The sequence below is a fragment of the Numida meleagris genome, chromosome 3 (genome assembly GCF_002078875.1).
Source record: "Numida meleagris isolate 19003 breed g44 Domestic line chromosome 3, NumMel1.0, whole genome shotgun sequence".
NCBI lineage: Eukaryota > Metazoa > Chordata > Aves > Galliformes > Numididae > Numida > Numida meleagris.
The window spans coordinates 67,356,968-67,378,685 of record NC_034411.1 but is presented as its reverse complement, the minus strand read 5'-3'; the positions used below and the strand labels follow the sequence as shown (position 1 = coordinate 67,378,685).

General features: G+C 42.3%; 1 protein-coding gene across 1 annotated transcript; it reads right to left on the bottom strand.

Annotated features, from left to right (window-relative positions):
• SNX3 (sorting nexin 3) lies at positions 1,480 to 21,661 on the bottom strand. The gene is made up of 4 exons (XM_021389702.1): positions 21,349 to 21,661; positions 6,351 to 6,446; positions 5,850 to 5,974; positions 1,480 to 2,143 (listed from the first exon to the last, which is right to left on the bottom strand). The coding sequence occupies exons 1-4, from the start codon at positions 21,508 to 21,510 to the stop codon at positions 2,038 to 2,040; spliced, it is 489 nt and encodes a 162-aa protein (XP_021245377.1). The 5' UTR covers positions 21,511 to 21,661; the 3' UTR covers positions 1,480 to 2,037.

Here is a 21,718-nt window from a genome sequence, read left to right as displayed (position 1 = left end):
TAACATGACAAAAAGGAAAACATCACTCCCATTTATAAGAAAGGGAGGGAGGATCCAGGGAACTACAGACCAGTAAGCCTCACCTTTGTGCCTGGGAAGATCATGGAACAGATCCTCCTGGAAGACATGTCAAGGCACATGAAGGACAAGCAGGTTATCTGAGACAGCCAGCATGGCTCCAGCAAGGGAAGGTCATGCCTGATCAGTCTGGTGGCCTTCTATAAGCAATGGCATCGGTGGACAAAGGGAAGGCAACTGATGTCATCTACCTGGACTTCTGCAAGGCCTTTGACATGGTTCTCCACCACATCTTCATCTCCAAAACTGAGTGGTCCAGATTTTAAGGGTGGACTATTCGGTGGATAAGGAATTGGTTAGAAGGTCACAGCCAGAGGGCTATGGTCAACGGCTCTATGGCCAGGTGAAGACTGGTGACGAGTGATTTCCTCCAGTGGCCTGTCTTGGGACCAGTACTCTTTAACATCTTTATCAATGATGTAGATGATGGGATCAAGTGTACTCTCAGCAAGTTTGCTGATGACACCAAGCTGAGTGCTGCAGATAATACAGCAGAAGGAAGGAATGCCACCCAGAGGGATCTTGATAAACTCAAAAGGTGGGCCCATGTGAACCTAATGAGGTTCAACAAAGCAAAGTGCGAGGTTTCGCATTTGGGTCATGGCAATTCCAGATACACATACAGACTGGGAGAACTCCTTGAGAGTAGCCCTGCTGAGGACTTGGGGGTCCTGGTAGATGAAAAACTTAACATGAGCCTGCAGCGTGCACTTGCAGCCCAGAAGGCCAATAGTATATCCTGGAGGAGTGGCCAGCAAGGAGATGGAGGCAATTGCCCCTCTCTACTCTGCCCTTGTGAGGCCCCATCTACAGTACTGCATCCAGGTCTAATGTCCCCAGCACAAGAAAGATGCTGAGCTTTTGGAGAGGGTCCAGAGGAAGGCCATGAAAAGGATCAGAGGGCTGGAGCACCTCTCCAATAAAGACAGGCTGAAGAAGTTAGGCTTGTTCAGCCTGGAGAGGAGAAGACTCCATGGAGACCTCATTATAGCCTTCCAAGCCATAAGGGGAGACTATAAACAGAAGGGAAATCAACTTCTTACATGGGTAGAAAGCAATAGGACAGGGGGAATGGTTTTAAACAAAAGAAGAGAAGATTTAGATTAGATGTCAGGGGAAGTTTTTTCACCGAGAGGGTGGTGAAGTGCTGGAACAGGCTGCCCAGACAGGTTGTGTATGCCCCATCCTTGATGATTCTTCGAGGTCCCTTCCAATCCAAGCCATTCCTTATAACGCTTGATTGGTGAATGCCAGTATCTAAAGGTATTTAGTGTTAGCAGCAAAGTGCTACCTTACAGAATAATATTACAGCAAGGCTGAAACATCAGTTCACTTAGTATAGCAAAGCCTTTGCTTCTCAGAAATGAGATAGTCCACACTCAAGGTCAAGAGTGACAAACATTTGAAGTGCATTTTCACTTTTATTTCAAAACTTTAGACAAGTTATCTTAGTATATAAATTTGATTTTTTCCTCTTACAGAATATAAAGATAATTCCCTCATTACTTCAGTATAAAGTGTTTTACAAGCTTGAAGACAATTGCATAAGTGTATCTCACACAGGGTCATCAGAAAGAAAGCAGTCTTTTAAAGAAGTTCAGACAAATGACTACCTCAGAAAGCATAGCAGTTTAGTCAAATACAAGTGAACATGTGACACTACAACTGTGCAAGTTCAAGTAAGGCCAAGTCAGTAAACATTGTTAAGTCATTGCAAATGAGTGGAAAGATTTGTGAGACATTGCAAGGGGTGGATGGTCTCATAATACTCTTAAATCAGAGGGATTTAGCTAAAAGACAAGTGAGTTTTTTAATACTATAAAGTATATGCAAAGACCAAGCAGTGTACTGATGTTAGTGGAGACTTTGTGCCTGTTTATCCTCAGCATGCTAAGACAAACTACAACCTCTTAAAAACCAAGCATAAGAACCACTAATGTTTGGAAAGGATTTCAGAATTCAAGTATGTCTTATTTTGGATGGTGTGTAGTTTTTGTCTATTACTTCATCTTGTAAGAACATATGAAGACAGCGCTCATTCTGTGCCAGTGGGTGGCCTGCAACCCTGGAGAAGAAAAAAGAAGCATTAGTACTCACAAATTGAGCCTACTTGCAGCTTGCCAGTAGCAAGGGTTTTTATACCAACAACCTATGGGCTTGCTCTTCAGCAAGATCCACTTCCAGTTTACTGTTGGTGACTACAGTGATGCCTGGCAGCAAGACTTGCCATTCTCCCCTGCATTAAATTAGTCCACAGGAACTCTGAGTCACCTCAGATCAGTAGGAAGCGTGTTATGTCATCTGTTACATGAAGTTGAGGTGGTACAATCAAAGCACCCATCCTAACATGAGAAAGTTAAGCCAAGTTCAGCTGATTTTATTGGTCTTGATGCCTTTGACACAGAACACCTCTCTAAAGACAGCTTAACCCATCAGTTCTCAGTCTGATTTCATTTAGTTAGCCCAGACTGAGTAACAGTTAGTCCACCAGGGGGTGTGAAGGTCTTCTGCAGGCCCTGACAATTTAAAGCAGCTACTTACCATGCATATATTTTCAGTATGTTCAAGCAGCACTGATGCTCAACCAAAAGGTACTAGATATGGCCATTCTAGTAGCTGAAGATGTCTTTAGATATGAAACACAGCAGAGAGGGGGAGCTTGTCTGTTATAGATGAGAATAACATTTCCAGCATAGATTTTTGTTCCAGATACGAATGACACCAAGCCACTTTTTTTTTTTTAAACCAGTAAAGGAGCTGAAATTGAATTAGATGTTCCCATCCAATTCCAATCTAAGCTTGGAAAAGAACCACATCTTATAGTTAACCCCTTAAGATACCTAGTGGCATCCTGTGTAGGCAAAAAAAAAAAAATCAATCCCTGGAATCTGATCACTTAATGAATTTAAAAACCTGGAAGAGTTCTAGGAAAAATTGGATCTGGTTCAACCAACACAGGTCTCTCTCTTTAAAGGAGATGCCCCTCTTTATCCACCACCTACTTCAGCTGCACCTACAAGTGCAGACTGTACCAACCCTATGGCTCTCACATCTGTTCAAACGTGTCTGCTCTAAGTGGAAGTTTATTCATAAAACTAATACACACTCAACTTCAGGGGCTCAGCATCAGTACTTTAATGAACATTTATGCACCTTCTCCACATGTATCTAGCAGTGTTTACTCCTCCACAGGACTGATTAACTTGCCACCACCGGTCATTAAGAGTACCCCTTAACAAGGAAAGGAAGCTCTCCTACTCAGCACTGATAGATTGTGTCAAGTCTAGTCAAAGCCTATCAACCCTGACAGGTGTAAGTAAATAAGCAGCAGTTTAAAGCAAAACACAAAACAGCCCAGAGTAGCTAGTTTGGGTTTCTTACTCATATCTGACTAAATTGTTTGTCTTGAAGTTCAAAGAAAGACAGGAGAACAACAACAGTATATTCTTTCTCCCTCACCTCAAGGGTACAAATTGGTGGTTGAATTGCTAGACTAGATCTGATCTCAGATCCAGCTCTTGGTTTCACGTGAATACCTCACTTTGCATTGTTTTCTTTTCCTTAGTATTCTTCACTAAGTTTTCATGCCTCCTTAAGTCAGGTTCAAGCAGAAAAGGCTTCTGCAGCATAGCTACACCTGTATCTGGCACTGAGAATAGTACTGATGTCTTTGCAAGCAAGCTGGCCCACTAGAGCTAACTCAAAACAAGCTTACTGTTGTCAAAAACTTCTCAGCAACAGTCACCTAAACATTCCTGGGTATCACGAAGTGGCACTGGAGCACTAAGATCCTCTCTGGATGCAGCAGTACCAGTTATCTTAGGCACTGAACGAAGATGAGCTTTAAGAATGCAGTAATGCAAATACATTATATGAGATCCATCCTAGGCTAAGTTCACTAGCACAGAATTGTTTGTAGAATCTTAAGCTGCTACATGATTTAAAACTTCAACTGGTTGCATTTGCTTGAGTTGCCTATGCTATTAGAATAAACTGATGAACTTGAATAGCTGAGTTCTGCCTGAAAGTCTTTTGCCAGACATACTCAAGTCTGCCACTACATCAATAACTACATTAACAGCCTGCTTCTATCCTTCAAGGAAGAGAAAATTGACTGAGAAGTTTCATACTGCCACAAGATCAGAGCATCACTGGCTGTAAGACTCAAAGTGCTATCAGCAAATTGATCACTCCATTTCTATCAGCTATACTGAAATGTTCTTCAGTGAGATGTTCTTCAGCTATCTGAGTTAAGCTGTTTCACTGTCAGCTGCTTTAGAATGTCAGCCGCCTTCTTCCTGTGCATATCGCTAAACTCAGTGCTAGTAAGTACATTTCTTCCCAACTAGACAGTCCCGAGCCTGCTTGAACAAAAGTTGTACTCTACAGTTGTAATTGTATCATACAGCCTTAGAAAACACATTTTATCTTAGCACAAGCACATCTGTCTTCATGTACAATAAAAGCAAAACTAAATGTGCTGGAAATTCATTCCACTTGTCTTCAAACAGGGGAAGTAATGGTTGGAAGCATTTTATTTGCTCATAAACATTAGAAATATCTCTGAACTGAACTAGCAAGCAACTATGTGAAGACTTAACAAAACCACACTTGTGCAACTAAGTTTTAGTTTCTAGTAAATTAGTCACTCATTTGTGACTCCCTCAGCCACAGGCCTGAACTGATCAACAAAAACTGACTATAATCAGCTATATATGAGCAGATTAAGTTCTTGCCCAACTGAAGGGTATCTTCTCTTCCCATTAAACAGCATTATTATTGAACAAGATTAAAATATTGGTGGAACTGACAAGCTCAAACCTTTTATGAAGAAAAAAGTCCAGAACCAAATGGTTTGAACAACGCTGGCTTTTGAGACCAGACAACTAGGTAATGACAGTATTCCCTCCTACCCAGCTATAGCACCTCCCAAAAAGCTGAGGGAGCTGGCATCGTTCAGCTTGGAGAAGAGTAGGCTCTGGAGAAATGTCACTGTGGCCTTCCAGTATTTGAAGGGAATTTATTAAAAAACAACCTTTTACATATTCTGATAGCGATAGGACAAGGGTAGTGGCTTTAAAGTAAAAGGGGGAGATTTAGATTAGCTGTTAGGTGGAAACTTGTAACTCAGAGTTTGGAGAAGAGCTGCAACAGGTCTCCCAGAGAAGCTACACTGTAAGAGGTCAAAGTAGCTCCTCAAATCACTATATGGAGAGTAGTTAGTAGTGTTAGGTGGTAGACTAAGAAACAACCCTTTCTTACTAATATATCTATTCACTCTTAGCAAGTCAGTGACAAAGTTGAAAGTGTCTATTTCAAACTATACATATACATATCTCAAGCACTTTTTTTTACATCTTCAGAAAAATTCTTATTATGATTACAGAAAATATGCATAGTTATACAAGCTGATAATACCTCATATTTGCAATTAAAGTAAACCACTGTAAGCCTATTGTAAGTTTCAGTATTCACCTAGTAGAGGATACCTTTTCAAAGTGAAAAAGTAGAGCTATTTTGAATGCTATAATTTTAGCAGTAATTTGCATAAATTAGCTATAATACAAACATTTGTTTTAGCTGTTCAGGTAAGCATCAAGATATCCAAATCCAACACTGGATGAGCAATGTTAATGTGTCCCATTGTGAGATTATGGAAAAGTTTTAATTACTGAACCTAGTGTAGCTACTATAACAGATTAGCAGCTATAATTCCATTTTACAGAGCTCAGTTCTGCGTTTGTCTCCACATAACTAGACCCAATACTTACTTGTTTATGAACTGCTCAAGAGCTTGCTTTCTTTCCTCTATAAAGGAATCATCAAATATGCCATCATCTCCTCGGAAGGGGAGCTGGCGGAGAAGAGCTTTTCCTGGTAAAGGTGGTACCACGACCTGAAACATTTAGAAATGTGTTCTAAGTGCAGCCTGTAAGCAAGTTTATACAACTCCTGTGCCGTGTCTTCCTCTTAAGAGGACCCAACTCATCATTCAGATCTCTAATAAAGAAAATAAGACTAGAGAAGAACAGTAATTGGCCATACTGATAAAATGAATTCAAGTTGATCTATTTTAATTCTGTGCCATTAAACAGCCTAATAGCATTGTTAGTCTTTCAGCAAATGTCAGATATACTTTTAGCTCTAGAAGTCTTCAACTGCAACATCAGCTTTATGATGTTGCTATATGCTTCATAAGATACAGATAACATTTCATTATCAGTTCTCCCTGTACATACACGAAGACTTAATTTACCTTTAAGTTTACCCACCTTGCTTTCTCTTTCTAGTTCATTCCTTAGCCATTCAAAGTCACTGTATCTTCTTCTGACTGTAGATTCTTTTAATTTGAAGATAGGGAGATTTGTCTGGAAATGAAATATAGCCTGATTAGATGAGTATGAAGCTTTGATACATAGAAGCAACAAACACGATCTTAAAAGTTAGTGCTGCTTTAGCAACAACACAACACTATTGAGAAACACTGCATACAGAAATGCTGAAAAAGCTCTTTGTAAGCTACATAACTAAGCTATGTCTCCAACTGCTTAACTGTGGGCCCTTCATCTGTACAGCATTCTGTTACATGGCATTTTGTCATATCACCTAGGAGTAGATTTGCTCATCACTTACAATGTTTCTGAGATTGCACAGGCATTTGCTAGCCTTACTTTCTCAAAAGCTAGATTCCTAGTGTAAATATATGTACACAGGAGTGGGCTACACAGAGAATAAGTAGTCTTCTTTATCCACTCAGGCTCTTCTTAATGTGCTCAAGGGAGTGTTTCAGGTGCCAGCATACTGAATTAGCCAATTTTCCTATGCTTTTCTGATACCTGAGGCAACAAGGTCTCCAGCATCTTCAAAAGCAAAGAAAGCACATCCTACAGTCTTTACCAAATCCATTCAGGACAGATGAAGCTGAAGATCTGTCAGCACAAGCTTTCTAGGAGTACTCTGATATTCAGATTTAACTATAGTTATACAAAGTTTTCTTCTGTTGGCAGAAGCATAGTAGTTACTCTCAGCTAGTAACTTAAAGTGGGATGGCTCAAACATCCCACTCAGCCTCTGGTCCCAGTTTGAGTGGATATCCCCAAACAATATCATTTATGGGCTGTTACACTTAAGCTATCGAGTGACATTTTTGGCTATTCATGATAGGTTAACTGCTAAACTACTCTCTCACACCAGGCAGGACAGGCCAGAGTACTATTGCCTGTCAGTAACAAGCTTTTGGCTGTGACAGTTCAAAAGTACTTGAGAAGTTAGTCAGGTACTTCCACATGGCACCATTTAATCCACAATTCACAAATTAAGTACAAAACAGTATTTTGTTATGAAATCTCATATTGCTGAATGTGTAAAAGTATTTAGGATCTCCTTGCCAGACAGCTATTGTTCACTGTACTAATGACTAATAATAGCCCTAAGTGCGATTTTATTATGTCGGAAGTCAGGCTTTATAAACACTCATCCCAATAAGAACACTCCACTCAAGAGTGAATGTATCTAGGTCCCCAAGGGTGCATGAAGGAGATCCCCAGAAGTGAAGCAGTGGATTATTTTTCTCCAATTTCAGCTACCAGCTTTTTAACCAAGTTCAGCCTTACACATTACAACATCAACTCTTTGTTAGTGTCTTGGACAGAAAGTCCTTTATAATGTTTAACATCTAGGCTCTCATCTGCTGAAACCATTCCATTCTCTTCTCAAATTACTTACAAGAAGGATTACAACTGAATAATAGCAGATAAACACAAGTTCCCAGGTCTTCAGGAACTCTTTTCATGCTTATAGGCATAAGGTCTAAAAAAGTTAATCTCTGAACGGCATATCAGACTTGAAGGTACAATGTGTGGATAGAAGGGACAGCTAAGCTCATTTTACCTCCTGCTTTCCCTTCTCAACTTTTAACATGCTAGTCCAGCTAGCAGGTTGGAGAAAGGGACAGTTTGAGGGCTTGCTTTCCCTTCAAGTTGAATAAGCTTCCCCAGTTTTGATCATCACTGGAAATGTTCAAACGAAGGTATGTTGAAAGGCTAGCATTATACTAAGTGGCTTACAAGCCACAACTTGAAACTACATGCTGAAGCAAAGAGCACATCCACTGTTCTTCAATCTGGATATGAATTCAGAACTGCTGAGATCAGCTTCTAAATATCATGTTTAATGAAGTCCAAATTGCAGCAATTCTTCTTCCTCTAGAAATTCTACTGATACAGCAGTGTTCTTCAGTTACGCAGCTGTTAGAAAGGATCTACGTAAAAAAAAAGCAATCTGAGAGTTCTCTTCTGCACTGCTTAGCCTATTTACATCTTAAGCACATATTTTTAATTCAGGGTATATTCACACCTGAAGTACATTCCTTCCCCATTGCAGAATTATTACCCCATTTGAGCAGATCACTTATTTCAGTAAGAAGGGGTTTCTGCATGCCTCCACCCACCATGGAGGGACAGCCTTCATTAAACAAGCCAGACAGTTGCTGAAGCATGGGCTACCACTGAGAAAGGAATTGAAGTTTCTGTTGACGTTCTTAGAGTTGTCTCCTACTAAATTCTATCAAAATGTCAACATCAGAACCACAGAGCATATTAAAAAGTTTTCTTTTTAATAGCTTTACAGTCCTTTTTTTAGCCACCAATGAGCCAGTGGCTATTCAGAACATTGTATTAGTTCTGTTTGCCTGCTAGAACAGGGATGAGAATAATGTACACAACTATAAAAATGAAGTTAGCCTGATTTGAAAACACCTCCCTCAATTTTCTGGCCTGCTGATCTGCCATCTGTCATGAAACTCGTGACTAAGTTTGGCACAGCCTTTGGGTCATAGCTCATCCAGCACTACTATTGTAACAATTGTTTCTTCTACAGCATAATTAATCTTATTTTTATCAAAAACATTTAACAATTTTCTAGTCTCTTTAGCAGTTTGAATGCAGGTTGTTAATCTGAAAGGATTGGGCATTACCAAATACATTGAACAAGCAAGTCTTGTTAGAACTGCAGATAAACCATTACTCCAGGATCAATAAACCAGCTCTGCAGAAGTTCTGCGAAGCCCCAAAGTCCAGCATAAAGATACAAAGAAAAGAGATTCTATCTAGAATCGTTTCTTTATCAGAGTGTTATGTACACACCCATTAGGCTTTCTCTGAATATTCTAAAATTAGCAAATTTATTCTGCTGTGTGAATTAATGGCCAAACCAGTACACTAGAATAAGCATTGTCAGAACTGTTGCCAAGTTAAACTAATTAGCTAAAAATCTAAAGATAACAACCAAATCTTCAGTCATTCCTGCATTCCTCCACTCAGATGTCAAGCAAGTTTCCATAATCAAGTCATTTGACTAGTGCTTAACAAACTGACAGCAGGAAGCAGCAGCTGCCTACTAATACATTTTAGGGCAAAACCTGCATTTGCAAAGAATGCCTTTCAGCTATGTTTATAACATTCAAACTACAAAGTCTAACTCCAAGATCAGGAGATTCACTTCAGAAGCAAGTGACAATTCTAAGATTGCCACTCGGATGACCAGAGACTAGTCTTCTAGCTGCTACTATGGTTAATCCCCATGATACGCCCAGTTAGAAGTTTTTAAAATGGTGTACAGATGCAACTGAAGAGATTTACACATGCAGAGTGCAACAACAAGTCAACACTATGCTTCAACTTCAGATGCAACAGCACTCCAACATAGCCATTCTGGTATAGAAATTAATTTCAACGCAGGAGGACAACCAAGGTGCTTTAGCATTATCAGCTACTCTACTCAAAATAAGTCATTTAAGTGTTCTATTATCCAGATTAAATTAACTCACCCAGTCAATAAAAAGCCTAGTAAATAGCCAGGCTTGTCCCTATGAATTTGTTGCCAGATATAAATTCAACTAAATAGCATTTGGCCTCCTTCAAAGAGCATACTGACACTCCACAAGACTGACTCAGCACATCACCACAGCCTAATCCACCTCCATGACTGCTGGAACTCCACAGCCATAGCTAACTAGGACAGTTTGAGGTAGATTTGATTCATTTTCTCATACGCCAGTATAATCAGCAGCGCTGCATTGCTCACGTCTCCTACTCTTAACCAACTGAGAATAAAGCTGCACCGTTGCCATAGCACCTACTTTGATGTTGTCTTTTCAAGTAGGTTGTGGTAGCCTTGATACAACTCCATTTCCATTAAAATAGAATGAAAGAAAGCACTTAGCTCACTTGTGATAGAAGTTTGCGGCCTTGACTCTCAGAAGCTAAATTCAAATTTCTTACCATCTCTCCATACTAGCCATAATCTTTGTCAAGAAGCTACACCACCAGTCATGTTTACAGGCAGCCAATAGCAGCTCCAGGGTATTACAGTAAGCAGCATTCAGGGTAGAGAAAAAGTATTACGATTTTCTTAATGTGAGAGCCTATCATTCTTAGTTAAAAAAACAGCTCCAGCAGTCCAGTTATTGCAGACACCTTGCCAGCGGTTTGTTTCCTTCCAGACTTGACATAAGCAGCTACCTGCCCATTTCCTACAACTATAAAAAAAAGCAAGTACAGAAGCAAGCAGGTTCTAAACTTCAGGTCACTACAAGTTTAATTTTTTTCTATGTACTTCACCACATGCAAGCCTCTCCCCCTATGGGGAAAGTGACTATATGAAGACTTATTTTCATACATGCTTTCTAAAAATCAGTCATTTGATCTAAGCCAAATTCCACAGCCTTCCCATACTTCCACTTGGCTTCTTGGCCTACTATAGGATCTTACACACAAAAAAGTTAGTAAAACACTCAAACAAATCTGACCATATCTATAAGCCTGGATTTAAAACAATGCTGACCTCAGCTATATCAAGCCCTGCAGATCTTCCCATCCTACAGTACTGAGACACAAAGCTACGATGTTTTTCATCCTGAAAACTAAAGCAGTAAGATCCTAATAGCGAAGTAACCATGAAGATTATCAGTCTCAGCTTCAGACAGCAGTTCACTTTTGGTAACTCCGTCTTGAGCCCAGAGCTGCTCTATGATAATCAGCATACACATCTGTTTTTTTTTGTCAAACAGGTTCTGTCATCACCTGGCAAAGTTCACCAATATCCTGAACAACTAAACGAGGTGTGTCACAATCAACAGGCTCAAAGCAGGATAAACCTTACGATTAGACGAGAAAAACAGATAGCTTCATGATTCCTCCTTCCTCAGGTTGTATCCCCAGCAGCCAAGGCTAAAAACAGGAGCTCATTTTAAAGAGAACACATTCAGGCAATGGTTTTTATATCATCCAGGGAGAATTAGTAAGTCTTGGTAGTTGTTTCTGAGTTTTCAAGCCAGAGCCTCCTTTGAAATGTCAAGCATTTCTTTTGATAGTTCCTTCTCTTCACACAACTGTGAAGTAAAACCACCATATGCTCTGGCTTAGCCTACTGCAAGGCCAAATTATTATTTTCTCATAAGAATGACTGAAGAGGCATGAAATTAAGTCGATGTTTTAGCATGTTAGTTCAGATCTACCAGCTATGGCCAAATGGGCAGGAAAAAAATAACTACAAGTTACTGCTGATGGTTTTTAATTAGGAAAAAGGGTTTAAATATGCTTTGTAAGCTACTGACTGTAATATCCCTACACTTCACATAATCACACAGAAAAACAGATAATATACCTATTTCTGGACTAGCTACTGAAGTAGCCAAAAAATCTCTTCAAATTTCCAGTTATGCTGGATTAGTAACGTTCAAATTCTTAAGAATCCTGCAACAGCTACAGAATAGCCAATAGCTCCCCTTGAGTAATTTGTCAGACATCCTCACTCTTGGGGATACTGTAACTTAGACCCATAAAAAAAAAGTCCCCCAATGTTTTCTCCCCAGATCTATAGGTGGCTTAAAGCTACGTAAGATCTAGCTTCCTTCTCATGAATTTTAGAGCAAAGCTACTATACAGCGGCTTACAATTCTACTTTCAAGATTGCTCACGAATACAAGGCATGTTCCTGTGAGTTCCAGAAGATCCTCCCACAACAGGACTTTTGAGCTAGATTCTCAAGAAATAGTTACAGAAAGAACTTGCTCATGGACCTGTCCTCAGTTGGTAGCATGTTTTGATAACAAATATTGTCAAGATTTTATAATATAAAGACCAGAATCATAGAATCACCAGTGTTGGAAAAGACCTCCAAGATCATCCATACAGAGGCATGATCACTACCCTGCTCCTGCTGGCAACACTATTTCTGATACAAGCCAGGATGCCATTGGCCTTTTGGCCACCTATCACAGAATGGCTTGGGTTGGAAGGGACCTCAAGGATCAACAACCTTCAACCCGCCTGCCACAGGCAGGGCCACCAACCTCCATATCTAATACTAGACCAGGCTGCCCAAGGCCCCATCCAGCGTGGCCTTGAACACCTCCAGGGACAGGGTATCCACAACCTCTCTGGGCAGCCTGTTCCAGCACCTCACCACTCTCTCAGTAAATAACTTCCCCCTGATATCCAACCTAAATCTTCCCTTCTTCAACTAAAAACCATTTCCCCTTGTCCTACCATTACCTACCCTTTCAAAGAGTTGACTCCCCTCCTGTTTGTAGGCTCCCTTTAGGTACTGGAAGGCAGCAATGAGGTCACCCCACAGCCTTCTCTTCTCCAGGCTGAAGAAGCCCATTTCCCTCAGCCTGTCTTCATACAGGAGGCACTCCAGCCCTCTGATCATCTTTGTGGCCCTCCTCCAGACCCTCTCTAACAGCTCCCTGTCTTTCTTGTACTGCAAGCCCCAGACCTGGACGCAGTACTCCAGATGGGACCTCACAAGGACGGAGTAGGGAGGGACAATCACCTCCCTCTCCTGGGCACACTGCTGGCTCACATTCAGCCAGGCATCAACCAACATCCCCCAGGTCCATTTCATCCACACAATCTTCCAGCCACTCTGCCCCAAGCCTGCAGTTGTAACCAAAGTGCAGGACCCAGCATTTGGTCTTGTTGAACTTCATCACATTGATCTCAGCCCAGTGATCCAGCCTGTCCAGATTCCTTTGTACTGCCTTCCTACCCCCAGGCAGATCAACACTTCCTCCCAACCTGGTGTCACTGCAAACTTACAGAGGGTGCACTCAATGCCCTCATCCAGTGCATCAGTGAAGGTATTGAACAGGATAGGTCCCAGTACTGACTGCTGGGGAACGCCACTCGTGACCGGTTGCCAGCTAGATTTAATTCCATCCATCACCACTCTCTGAGCCCAGCCATCCAGCCAGTTCTTTACCCAGCAAAGAGTGTACCCATCTAAGCCACAGGCTGCCAGCTTCTTCAGGAGAATGCTATGGGAGACAGTGTCAAAGGCTTTGCTGAAGTCTAGGTAGGCCATATCAACAGCCTTTCCCTCATCCATCAGGCAGGTCACTCAATCACAGGAGATCAGGTTGGCCAAGCAGGACCTGCCTTCTGTGAAGGCATGCTGGCTGGGCCTGATTCCCCAGTTGTCCCCCACATACTGTGTGACTGCACTCAAGATGATCTGCTCCATACCCTTTCCTGGCACCAAGGTCAGGCTGACAGGCCTGTAGTTCCCCAGATGCTCCTTATGACCCTTCTTGTAGGTGGGAGTCACACTGGCAAGCCTCCAGTCCTCTGGGATCTCTCCGATTGATCAGGAACACAGAGAGGTGGTGGAAAGCAGCCTGAATCATGGGAGGTTTATTCTGCTCCCCATCCTAGACTTCCAGGTCAGGTGGTAGAGTACCCTGAGGATAATTGGTCTGACTTCTGAAGACAGATGCAAAGAAGGCATTGAGAACCTCAGCGGCTATGTTCCTCATCACATCCAGTAAAGGACAGAGATTCTCCTTGCCCTCCTCTTACTGCTAATATATTTGTAAAAAAGTTTTTTTTATTCTCTTTTACCCCAAAAGCCAAGTTGAGTTCAAGCCGGGCTTTTGCCTTTCTAATTTTCTCCCTGTATGTCCTAAGAACTTCTTTGTACTCTCCCTGAGCTGCCCATCCCTTCTTCCACAGGAGGTAGATTCTCTTTCTCCTGGAGCCTCAGGAAAAGCTGTTAATCCACATCAGTCGTCTTCCCTGCTGGCTCATCTTGTGGCACGGGGGATAGCCTGCTCCTACACTTCTAAGACTTGCTTCTTGGCAGGCAACCAGCCTTCCCAAACCACTTTACCCTTCTGGACTGAATCTCAAGGGACCCTCCCTACCAGCATCCTGAACAGTTCAAAGTCCACCCTCCCAAAGTCCAAGGTAGCAGTTTTGCTGTCCATCCCCACACACCCCTCCCCCCCCTCCCCACACACACTTCACCAAGATGATAAGGGCTTCTCCATCCTCACAGTAAAAAGTTGCAACTTAACATGGTATTTGGATTTATGTACTTACTGAAATGGCCTTCAGTAAAGCAATTGGTATTGCAACACCAAGGGGGGGGGGGGGGGGGGGGAACATACTTCCCTTACAGTTCAAAGCCGCAATCTATACTGTGGTATTTATTTCACCAGATGAAAAACAGGAGACCCCTTCCTGTTCTGAAGTTGACTTCTTTTTTTTGCAAGCCAGCTAAAAATAAAGATGCATAAAAAAACCTCTGGCATCACATGCCTACCTGGATCACAGCCATCTGTCCTACAAAGATTACACACTGTTCTGTTTGATTTGGTTTGTTCAGCACTGTATTAGAGTGCACTCAATACATGACAATCAAGGTCTGTATTGTATGAGCAGAAAGAAAAAGAGTCTAAGTCACTAGTTAAACTAATAAACTAATAAATGCTGTTCAAAGACTTGGTTATTTTATTTACACAGTAACAGACATCAACATCAAGCTAGTCCAGTACCTTTGGACTAGGTTCCTGAGTTTAGTTTAAATTAAAAACCCCACAGAAAAATCAGCTGCTCAGAGCAAATACATGGAATAGATCTGTAAATCTGCTTTTCTTGCTTCAGAAGTTTGATGAAGCATTGAAAACATGCCCGTTCTTGGTCTCCTTAATATCCTGGCAATTTCTTAGTTTTTCAGCGAATGCTCAAGAGAACAGTAAATGTTTGTACATGTGTAGTACCTGGACTATAGAACAGACAAAGTTACCTGAATCAGTGCATTTTTATTCTTCGGAGTCTAAAAACATCCACAATTAATATCAGTATCTAGAAGAGTATATTAAAAGAGTAATTAGCTAGCATTAAAGAAGTCTTGCAATGTGATACAAAATTTGCAGTAGCACAGAGAATTCATGCTGACTATGCACCCCTAAACATATCCATGCTGAGTCAGTGTTTAGTCATTACCCCACCACAAGCTTCACAGGCCATAAAGCTGACTGACACTAAAGTGAATTATGAGTACCAGCAGACTCTCTTCTTCCCTTGGCAGGACAAGTCTACAACTTTAACCCCTGCTGAACTCAAGCACAGGAAATTTCCTATGGCTCAAGGACAAAACGCATCAAAAATACATTCACTAGCACAAGAGTACCACACATAAGACATGTGCTTTCTGCTCATTAATCATCTTATTCTGAATTGATTTGATCATATAACTACTCAAGTCAGACTACTGTCAGTAATCTGGAATACAAATATAGTATCCAAGCAAGGTCCAGAAAAAAAAACTAATTGGTTTAAGATGACAAAAGATTTTCAAAAGAAACCGAAGTATAGCAGTACTTTGATCTACTTCCCCAATTCTTTGAGACCAATACTATTCTTAACACCACATACACTTCACAGCCTGTATTCATTTCCTTCCCCACATTTGGTCTACACAGTCAAGTACGTATGACGTCCTGATAGTAAGGCCATGGAAACTACAACAGATACAAAGAGCTACAAAACATTATTTGTCAACAATCACCATTAGCTATGTATTTTCACCAGCAACAAACTAAGTCTGCATGCCGCACTCAAAAATCTGCACTAGTGAAAGTGATCCACTGTTTCCAAGCAGGATATAATGGCATTATTGGTAGGAAAACTTTCCTACACAGTCCATCTGTCATTGGCCTGAACAGATGAAAGTCAGAAGGCACCAAGTCTGGACTACACAGTGGGTGCAGTGGGACAGTCCAGCCAAGACTGGCAATACGCTCCATGGTTTTCAAACTGGTTTGTGGCCTGGCATTATTGCGTTGCAATACAAGGGTTGTCTTCTGACTCTGGAAGCTCAAGCCTTCAGCTTAGACAGCAGCATGACGTAGCTGTCACAGTTGATGCCAGGAAATCCAGAAAGATCACCCCTTTTCTAACCCAAAAGACAGTGCTCATCACTTCACCCACTGAGGGTGGTGTCTTCGACCATTTATTTGTCAGGCAATTTTCATGTTGCCCCCCCAAGGACTACTGTTTTGACAACAGCTCACAGTGGTAATACCATGTTTTCTTTCTCACGATGCACTCCAGGAAGCTGTCACCTTTGGCCTCGTATTGGTTCAGTAGATCCTGACAAGCCTCCATACAGTGTTCCTTCTGTTCCTGTGTGAGCATTTGTGGGACCACCCGGCACAAACTTTTCAATATTCCAGCACTGCCACCAACACTTCTAACGCACTGAAGCCAGTATTCAGCTTCTTACACAGTTCCCTGGTTGTAATCCGCTGATTCACATGGATGTGCTGATCAAGACTTTTCATTTTATGGTGTGACAGCTGCACATGGTCATGCTGGAATATGGCTTGTCTTTCACATTGCTGTCACCACTGCTGAAACGCACCTCGCACCACCTCACTGTGCTCACATTCACTGTTTGGTCTCCAATGTTCAGCAAGTGTCAATGAATGTCAAGAGGCACCAGTTTTTCCACACAGAGGAATTCAGTGACACACACCGTTGCTTCATACACACTTCCACGTCAGATGCCATTGGCAGCAGAGGGGCAATCTGCCATCTGTTGCAAGGCAACAAGATGTAACAGAATACTGGCAGGAACGCTCAGCCTCTACTGCCATACCTTCAACATCCGCCTCTGACATTGTAGGCCAACATAATAAAATGGAAGTCATTACCTTTGAAGCAGCCCTCATACTTCTGCAGGCCCACAGATGCTTTTGTGCAAAATATATAGAAAAGATGACCTCCACCTTACAGAGCATTGGTTCCACTCAAGTAATGCATGTCACATCCAGAAGCAAAGGAGCCATGTGTCACCTTCCTACAAGAAATTATGTTGATAGATATTTTTCCAAATATATTACGTTCCTGTGTATTTGTATGCTTTGCTGACCTTCTAACCACTGTGCATGCCTCCTGTGGCACTGCTTTTACCACGGGAATGTGGTTCTGAAGTGTCACCAATTGCTGGGATCAAAGTCAGCTTGTAAAGCTTAAATCTTGTCTCCTTAAAGGATTTAGCAACTGAGGTTGTTGCACAGAACCCACTTGAGCATGGATATTGCTGCTGACCCACTTACCAGGAATACCACTGCTCCCAGTTGCAGTATAAGTCAGGTAATACCCAGAACTGGATTAGACTGAAGATACGCTCTAAGAGGGTAATATGCCATTTATTCTAGATTTGTTTCCTGCAATTCAGAAAAAGCTCCAGCTTATAGTCCATAAGTAGTAACATATGCTTTTATGGAAGCATGCTGACATGTATAGACCTGAAAAGGTAGAACAAACAAAAAAATATATTTGTCTAGAGATAGCTTTTGCCCTCTTAGAGAAGAGAGTGCTCTTCCCCACAAAAGAAAAAAGACTTGACTGAAAAGCCAGTAAAGACTCCTGAGAAACTGCCCATGGCATGCAAGTTAAGTTCTGAGTGGAAATAAACTGTTAATTCACACTTCTTGTGGGCCAAGGGCAGTAGACTAGTTTGTTGTATTGGTTTAGCAGGCAATCTAGTTGCTTTTATCAGTTTTAACCATTGTACAATGTCTAAGTCATCTAGACTCCTTTAGATGACTGATTTACCAAGCTGTACTTATCTAGAAAACACATTTGCAGCTTCATGCCCTAATACCACATTGTTCTCCTTTTTAGCTCACCCTAAGCGTTCACACAACGAATACCTCAGAATAGTATGAACTCACTGCCTAATGCTGCTGATGGAAAGCAAATTCTCAAGTACCCTGTCAAGAACATTATCCACTCAAATTTGTTATTTCAGTAATGTAACTTAAGTGACAAGATGGTGTATTCCACCATTTACTAATATTGAGCAAGACACTTGATTTTTTTTAATGTCACAATGATCCTGCACCGTAGTTCCATATTTGCCACATTGCGTGCCTTACTGGTCAATGCAGCGAAGAGCTTTCCATCTTCACCTAATCCAGTCTGCTGAGAAAAGAACGTCACTTAACGCAAGCGCAGGCTCAAAAAGACAATACTTTGAAAACTTTCAGCAAAAGCTGCTGGATGGAGCTGTCCAATATCTATATGAGCATATATTTAAATACTAAGAAAAAAAACCAAAAACACACAGGTAACTGACCACTTGTTAAGCAAGCTGCCCCACTGGAACCACTATATCAAGCTCACACTTGCAGTACACACAGCAGAGTTTAACTACCTGCCCAAGTATCATGTATTTACCACAATACTAACCTGCACAGAAGTAAACTACAGAAAGCTTTCCTAAATACTGAAATACAACCACCTTGCTTATCCAGTAGTATACTGCTAAGCAGTGAATCAAATACATTTGGGTTCCCTGTTAAGCTTTCCAAGGCTGATGTCCACCAGAAGCCGAAGACTACTGCAAAATAAGGATGCATGAAGTTGATCCACTCACTGCTGTCCAAACAGCAGAAATGCTTCAGCTGCAATTCCAGCAGAAAGCTTTCCAACAAAGGTGTTGGCAAAAATCTGCAATGCTTCACATAAGTAACTAATATTTTGCTAAAGGTATCAGACATCAGCTCAAAAGTTTGCTAGCAAGCTCAGTCTTCCTAAAATAAGTTAAACTTTGAGATCCAGACAAAGCAATAAAGATAGAATTACCCTCGAACCAGGTTTGAAGGCACCATAACAATGGCACAAATCTAATTGCTTCTACACAGAAATGACTCTCAACATCTTCTGTAACAACGTTTCTGCCTTCACATGAGCTCTATGTATGAAAAAGCCGTCCAATGCTTCTACCAGAATTTTCTAGGTGTTTAGTCATTCATCTCTGCACCACTTCACATGTTGGTGCTGGTGACAGTCTAAAAGCCTTCCAGACATGACACAAGTCAATCCATTTTCTCAGGTTTGTTCCGCTGACACTACTAGCGCTGCTGGGGGAAACTGGGAACATCAGCTACTATTTTCTGTGATCACAACCAGATGCCAAACCACAGAGACTAGTTAGTGGCTCCTGTCTGTAACACTCAAACAAGCAGATTATAGTACAAGATTTACCTTTTAGAAAAGCAATACTGGAGTAATTCAAGTTCAAACTACTTTCATGCTGAAATTTTCATATTAGCAATATAATTTGTGTCCAGCTGAGGAACAATTAGTGGACACAAGTTTAGACAGTGAAAATCGTTCTGCATGACTTGCGGTACCTGCTCTGTAGCCTTTCAGCATACAGAAACATAAAACTCACCTTTACAGTTCGTTATACCTATCAGCATACACATCAAGGACACACTGTGTACCATAATACACAACTGGAAAGGGAATAGTCATGTACTACAAGAGATAGTTCTGTATACATAGGTACACAGATGCATGCAAGGGAGGTGAAGGAAGAAGTGTTTACACAGTAACTGGATTAGGAGGAAAAATAGAAGGTCACCGTATCATTACGGAGTACATTTGCTAAGGTCACTTCTAGCTCTTCACCACAATAGCAATTCAGGATTTTCTACCCTGAATTGACTACTTTAACCCATCTGCTATCCAGAAACCCGGCCTTCTATTTCCCTTTCACCTGAAGAACTTCAGTTGGCTTTTTATTTTTAAATCCCAGGCAACACCATTTTGTTCTCAAGGACATATCAAGGCTATGACTGTTCTTTTGCACTAGCTCCCTTGGTTCCAGGAACTCCAGAAGCTCAGACTTATGGAAGGAAAAGACATCAGAAACTTAAGGCACTAGAGTACCTTACCTGCCAGAAGATAAAAAGTTGCATCCTTTTTTCTGTTATGGGGGCAGCTAGGGTCCTGATAATGATGGCATAACGTACATAAGTTCCAATTTGTCCTCACACAGAAGCCAAACTTAAGCTACAATTCCATTTCTGTCTATTCCTCCGACTCTACAGATATATCCTGAAATTTTATAATAGCTACTAGAGCCTGACAATTTAGCAGCATTAAAATTAAAGCAGCATCCTCTCTAGTAGCTTTAGATCTCAGTTAATTTTGCATTCTTCAGCAAAGTTACACTAGGCTGGAGACATGGACCTTTAGTACCTGAAAATACATACAGGGATTTAGTTTCATCTGAAGACTTCTAATGGCCAAGAAGGCAGACGTCAGCTTAAGCCGCCTATACCAGGAAAGCACATACACTTTGTGGCATTCACTAAAAGCAGAACTTACACTACAGAGCCAGAGTGCACGAGCAAGAGATCAGTGAGGTCTCTACTGCAGGCAGTTATTATTGAGCAGCTTCAATGATGACAGCTACAAGGCAGCAGACTTAATCACAAACTACAGAGAAAGATCAAACTGTAGGAGGTTGCCTTTCCCAACCCATCCCCAGCAGCATAGACTGCAAGGGTGCCCTGCCTCAGGTCCCTGCCAGTCACAGGCAACAAGCATCCTGCATAGTGTGTGCTTTTCTGTCCACTCCTCCATGCTCTGTTTACAAAAATAAACATTAGGAATGGGGAATACAGCAATAACTCCAAACAGCTTTTCCTCCCTTCTCCCACATACTCAAGAAAAAAACTAGGTTTAACCTAGCCTACCTACTAGGCTTATTTACACACTTTCTACAGCATGTCGAGAGCACTGGAATCCTGAACATGACCTCCTTCTCTAGTAGACCCACCCACATCACACCTCCTCAGCTGAAAGCTCACCCTCTTCTAGTGACTTTAGAACAGCCACACAATGGCACGTCCTAGATCGGTATTTCAGCCCAGCAGCAGTGCACCTCGCAGTGCTCGTTCCTCGTTATCTCGAGGGTGCCGTCGTTTTATCAGCCCCCAGCCCAACGGCGGAGCCTCCCGCCCCGCCGAGGGAGGAGCCCACCGCCCCTGAGCCCCCAGCCCGGGCCCTGGCGGCCGCCACCAGCCCTGCCGAGCCCAGAAACCAGCCCCAGGCCTCAGAGCGACCCGCTTCGGCCTCATGCTGCCGTGCGAAGCGCGGGAGGGCCGGGCCGGGCCCTCACCTTCACGCGGATCTCGTAGGTGGTGAAGCGGCCGCGTCCCACCCCCACGGTCTGCGGGTTGCCCACGTCGATCTCCAGGAAGTTGCTGGGCGGCCCGTAGGCGTCGTTCAGGTTCTGCGGCTTGCTGATCAGCCGCCGGGTGTCCGCGATCGTTTCAGCCATGGCGGAGCGGGCGCCTTCTTCTTCCTCCTCCTCCTCCTTCAATGACCGGCAGGACACGACCGAACTCCCGAGCGCGGTCGCACCGCGCCGCCCGCCCTCTTATCGCCCCGCGGCCAGCTGACTGCCCGGCAACGCGCGCCCACGCCGCCGCCAGCGGATGCGCCCGCCGCCCGAGCGCAAGGCAGCCTGGGAGCTGTAGTCCACAGCC

Bases quoted from the DNA above. Each gene is read 5' to 3' on its own strand.
- SNX3 (XM_021389702.1), bottom strand. From the start codon at position 21,510: ATGGCTGAAACGATCGCGGACACCCGGCGGCTGATCAGCAAGCCGCAG. The intron at 6,447-21,348 runs GTGAGGGCCCGG...TTTCATTTCCAG, and splicing joins CCTACGAGATCCGCGTGAAG to ACAAATCTCCCTATCTTCAA. The intron at 2,144-5,849 runs GTAAGTATTGGG...TTTCTTCTCCAG, and splicing joins CTTGAGCAGTTCATAAACAA to GGTTGCAGGCCACCCACTGG.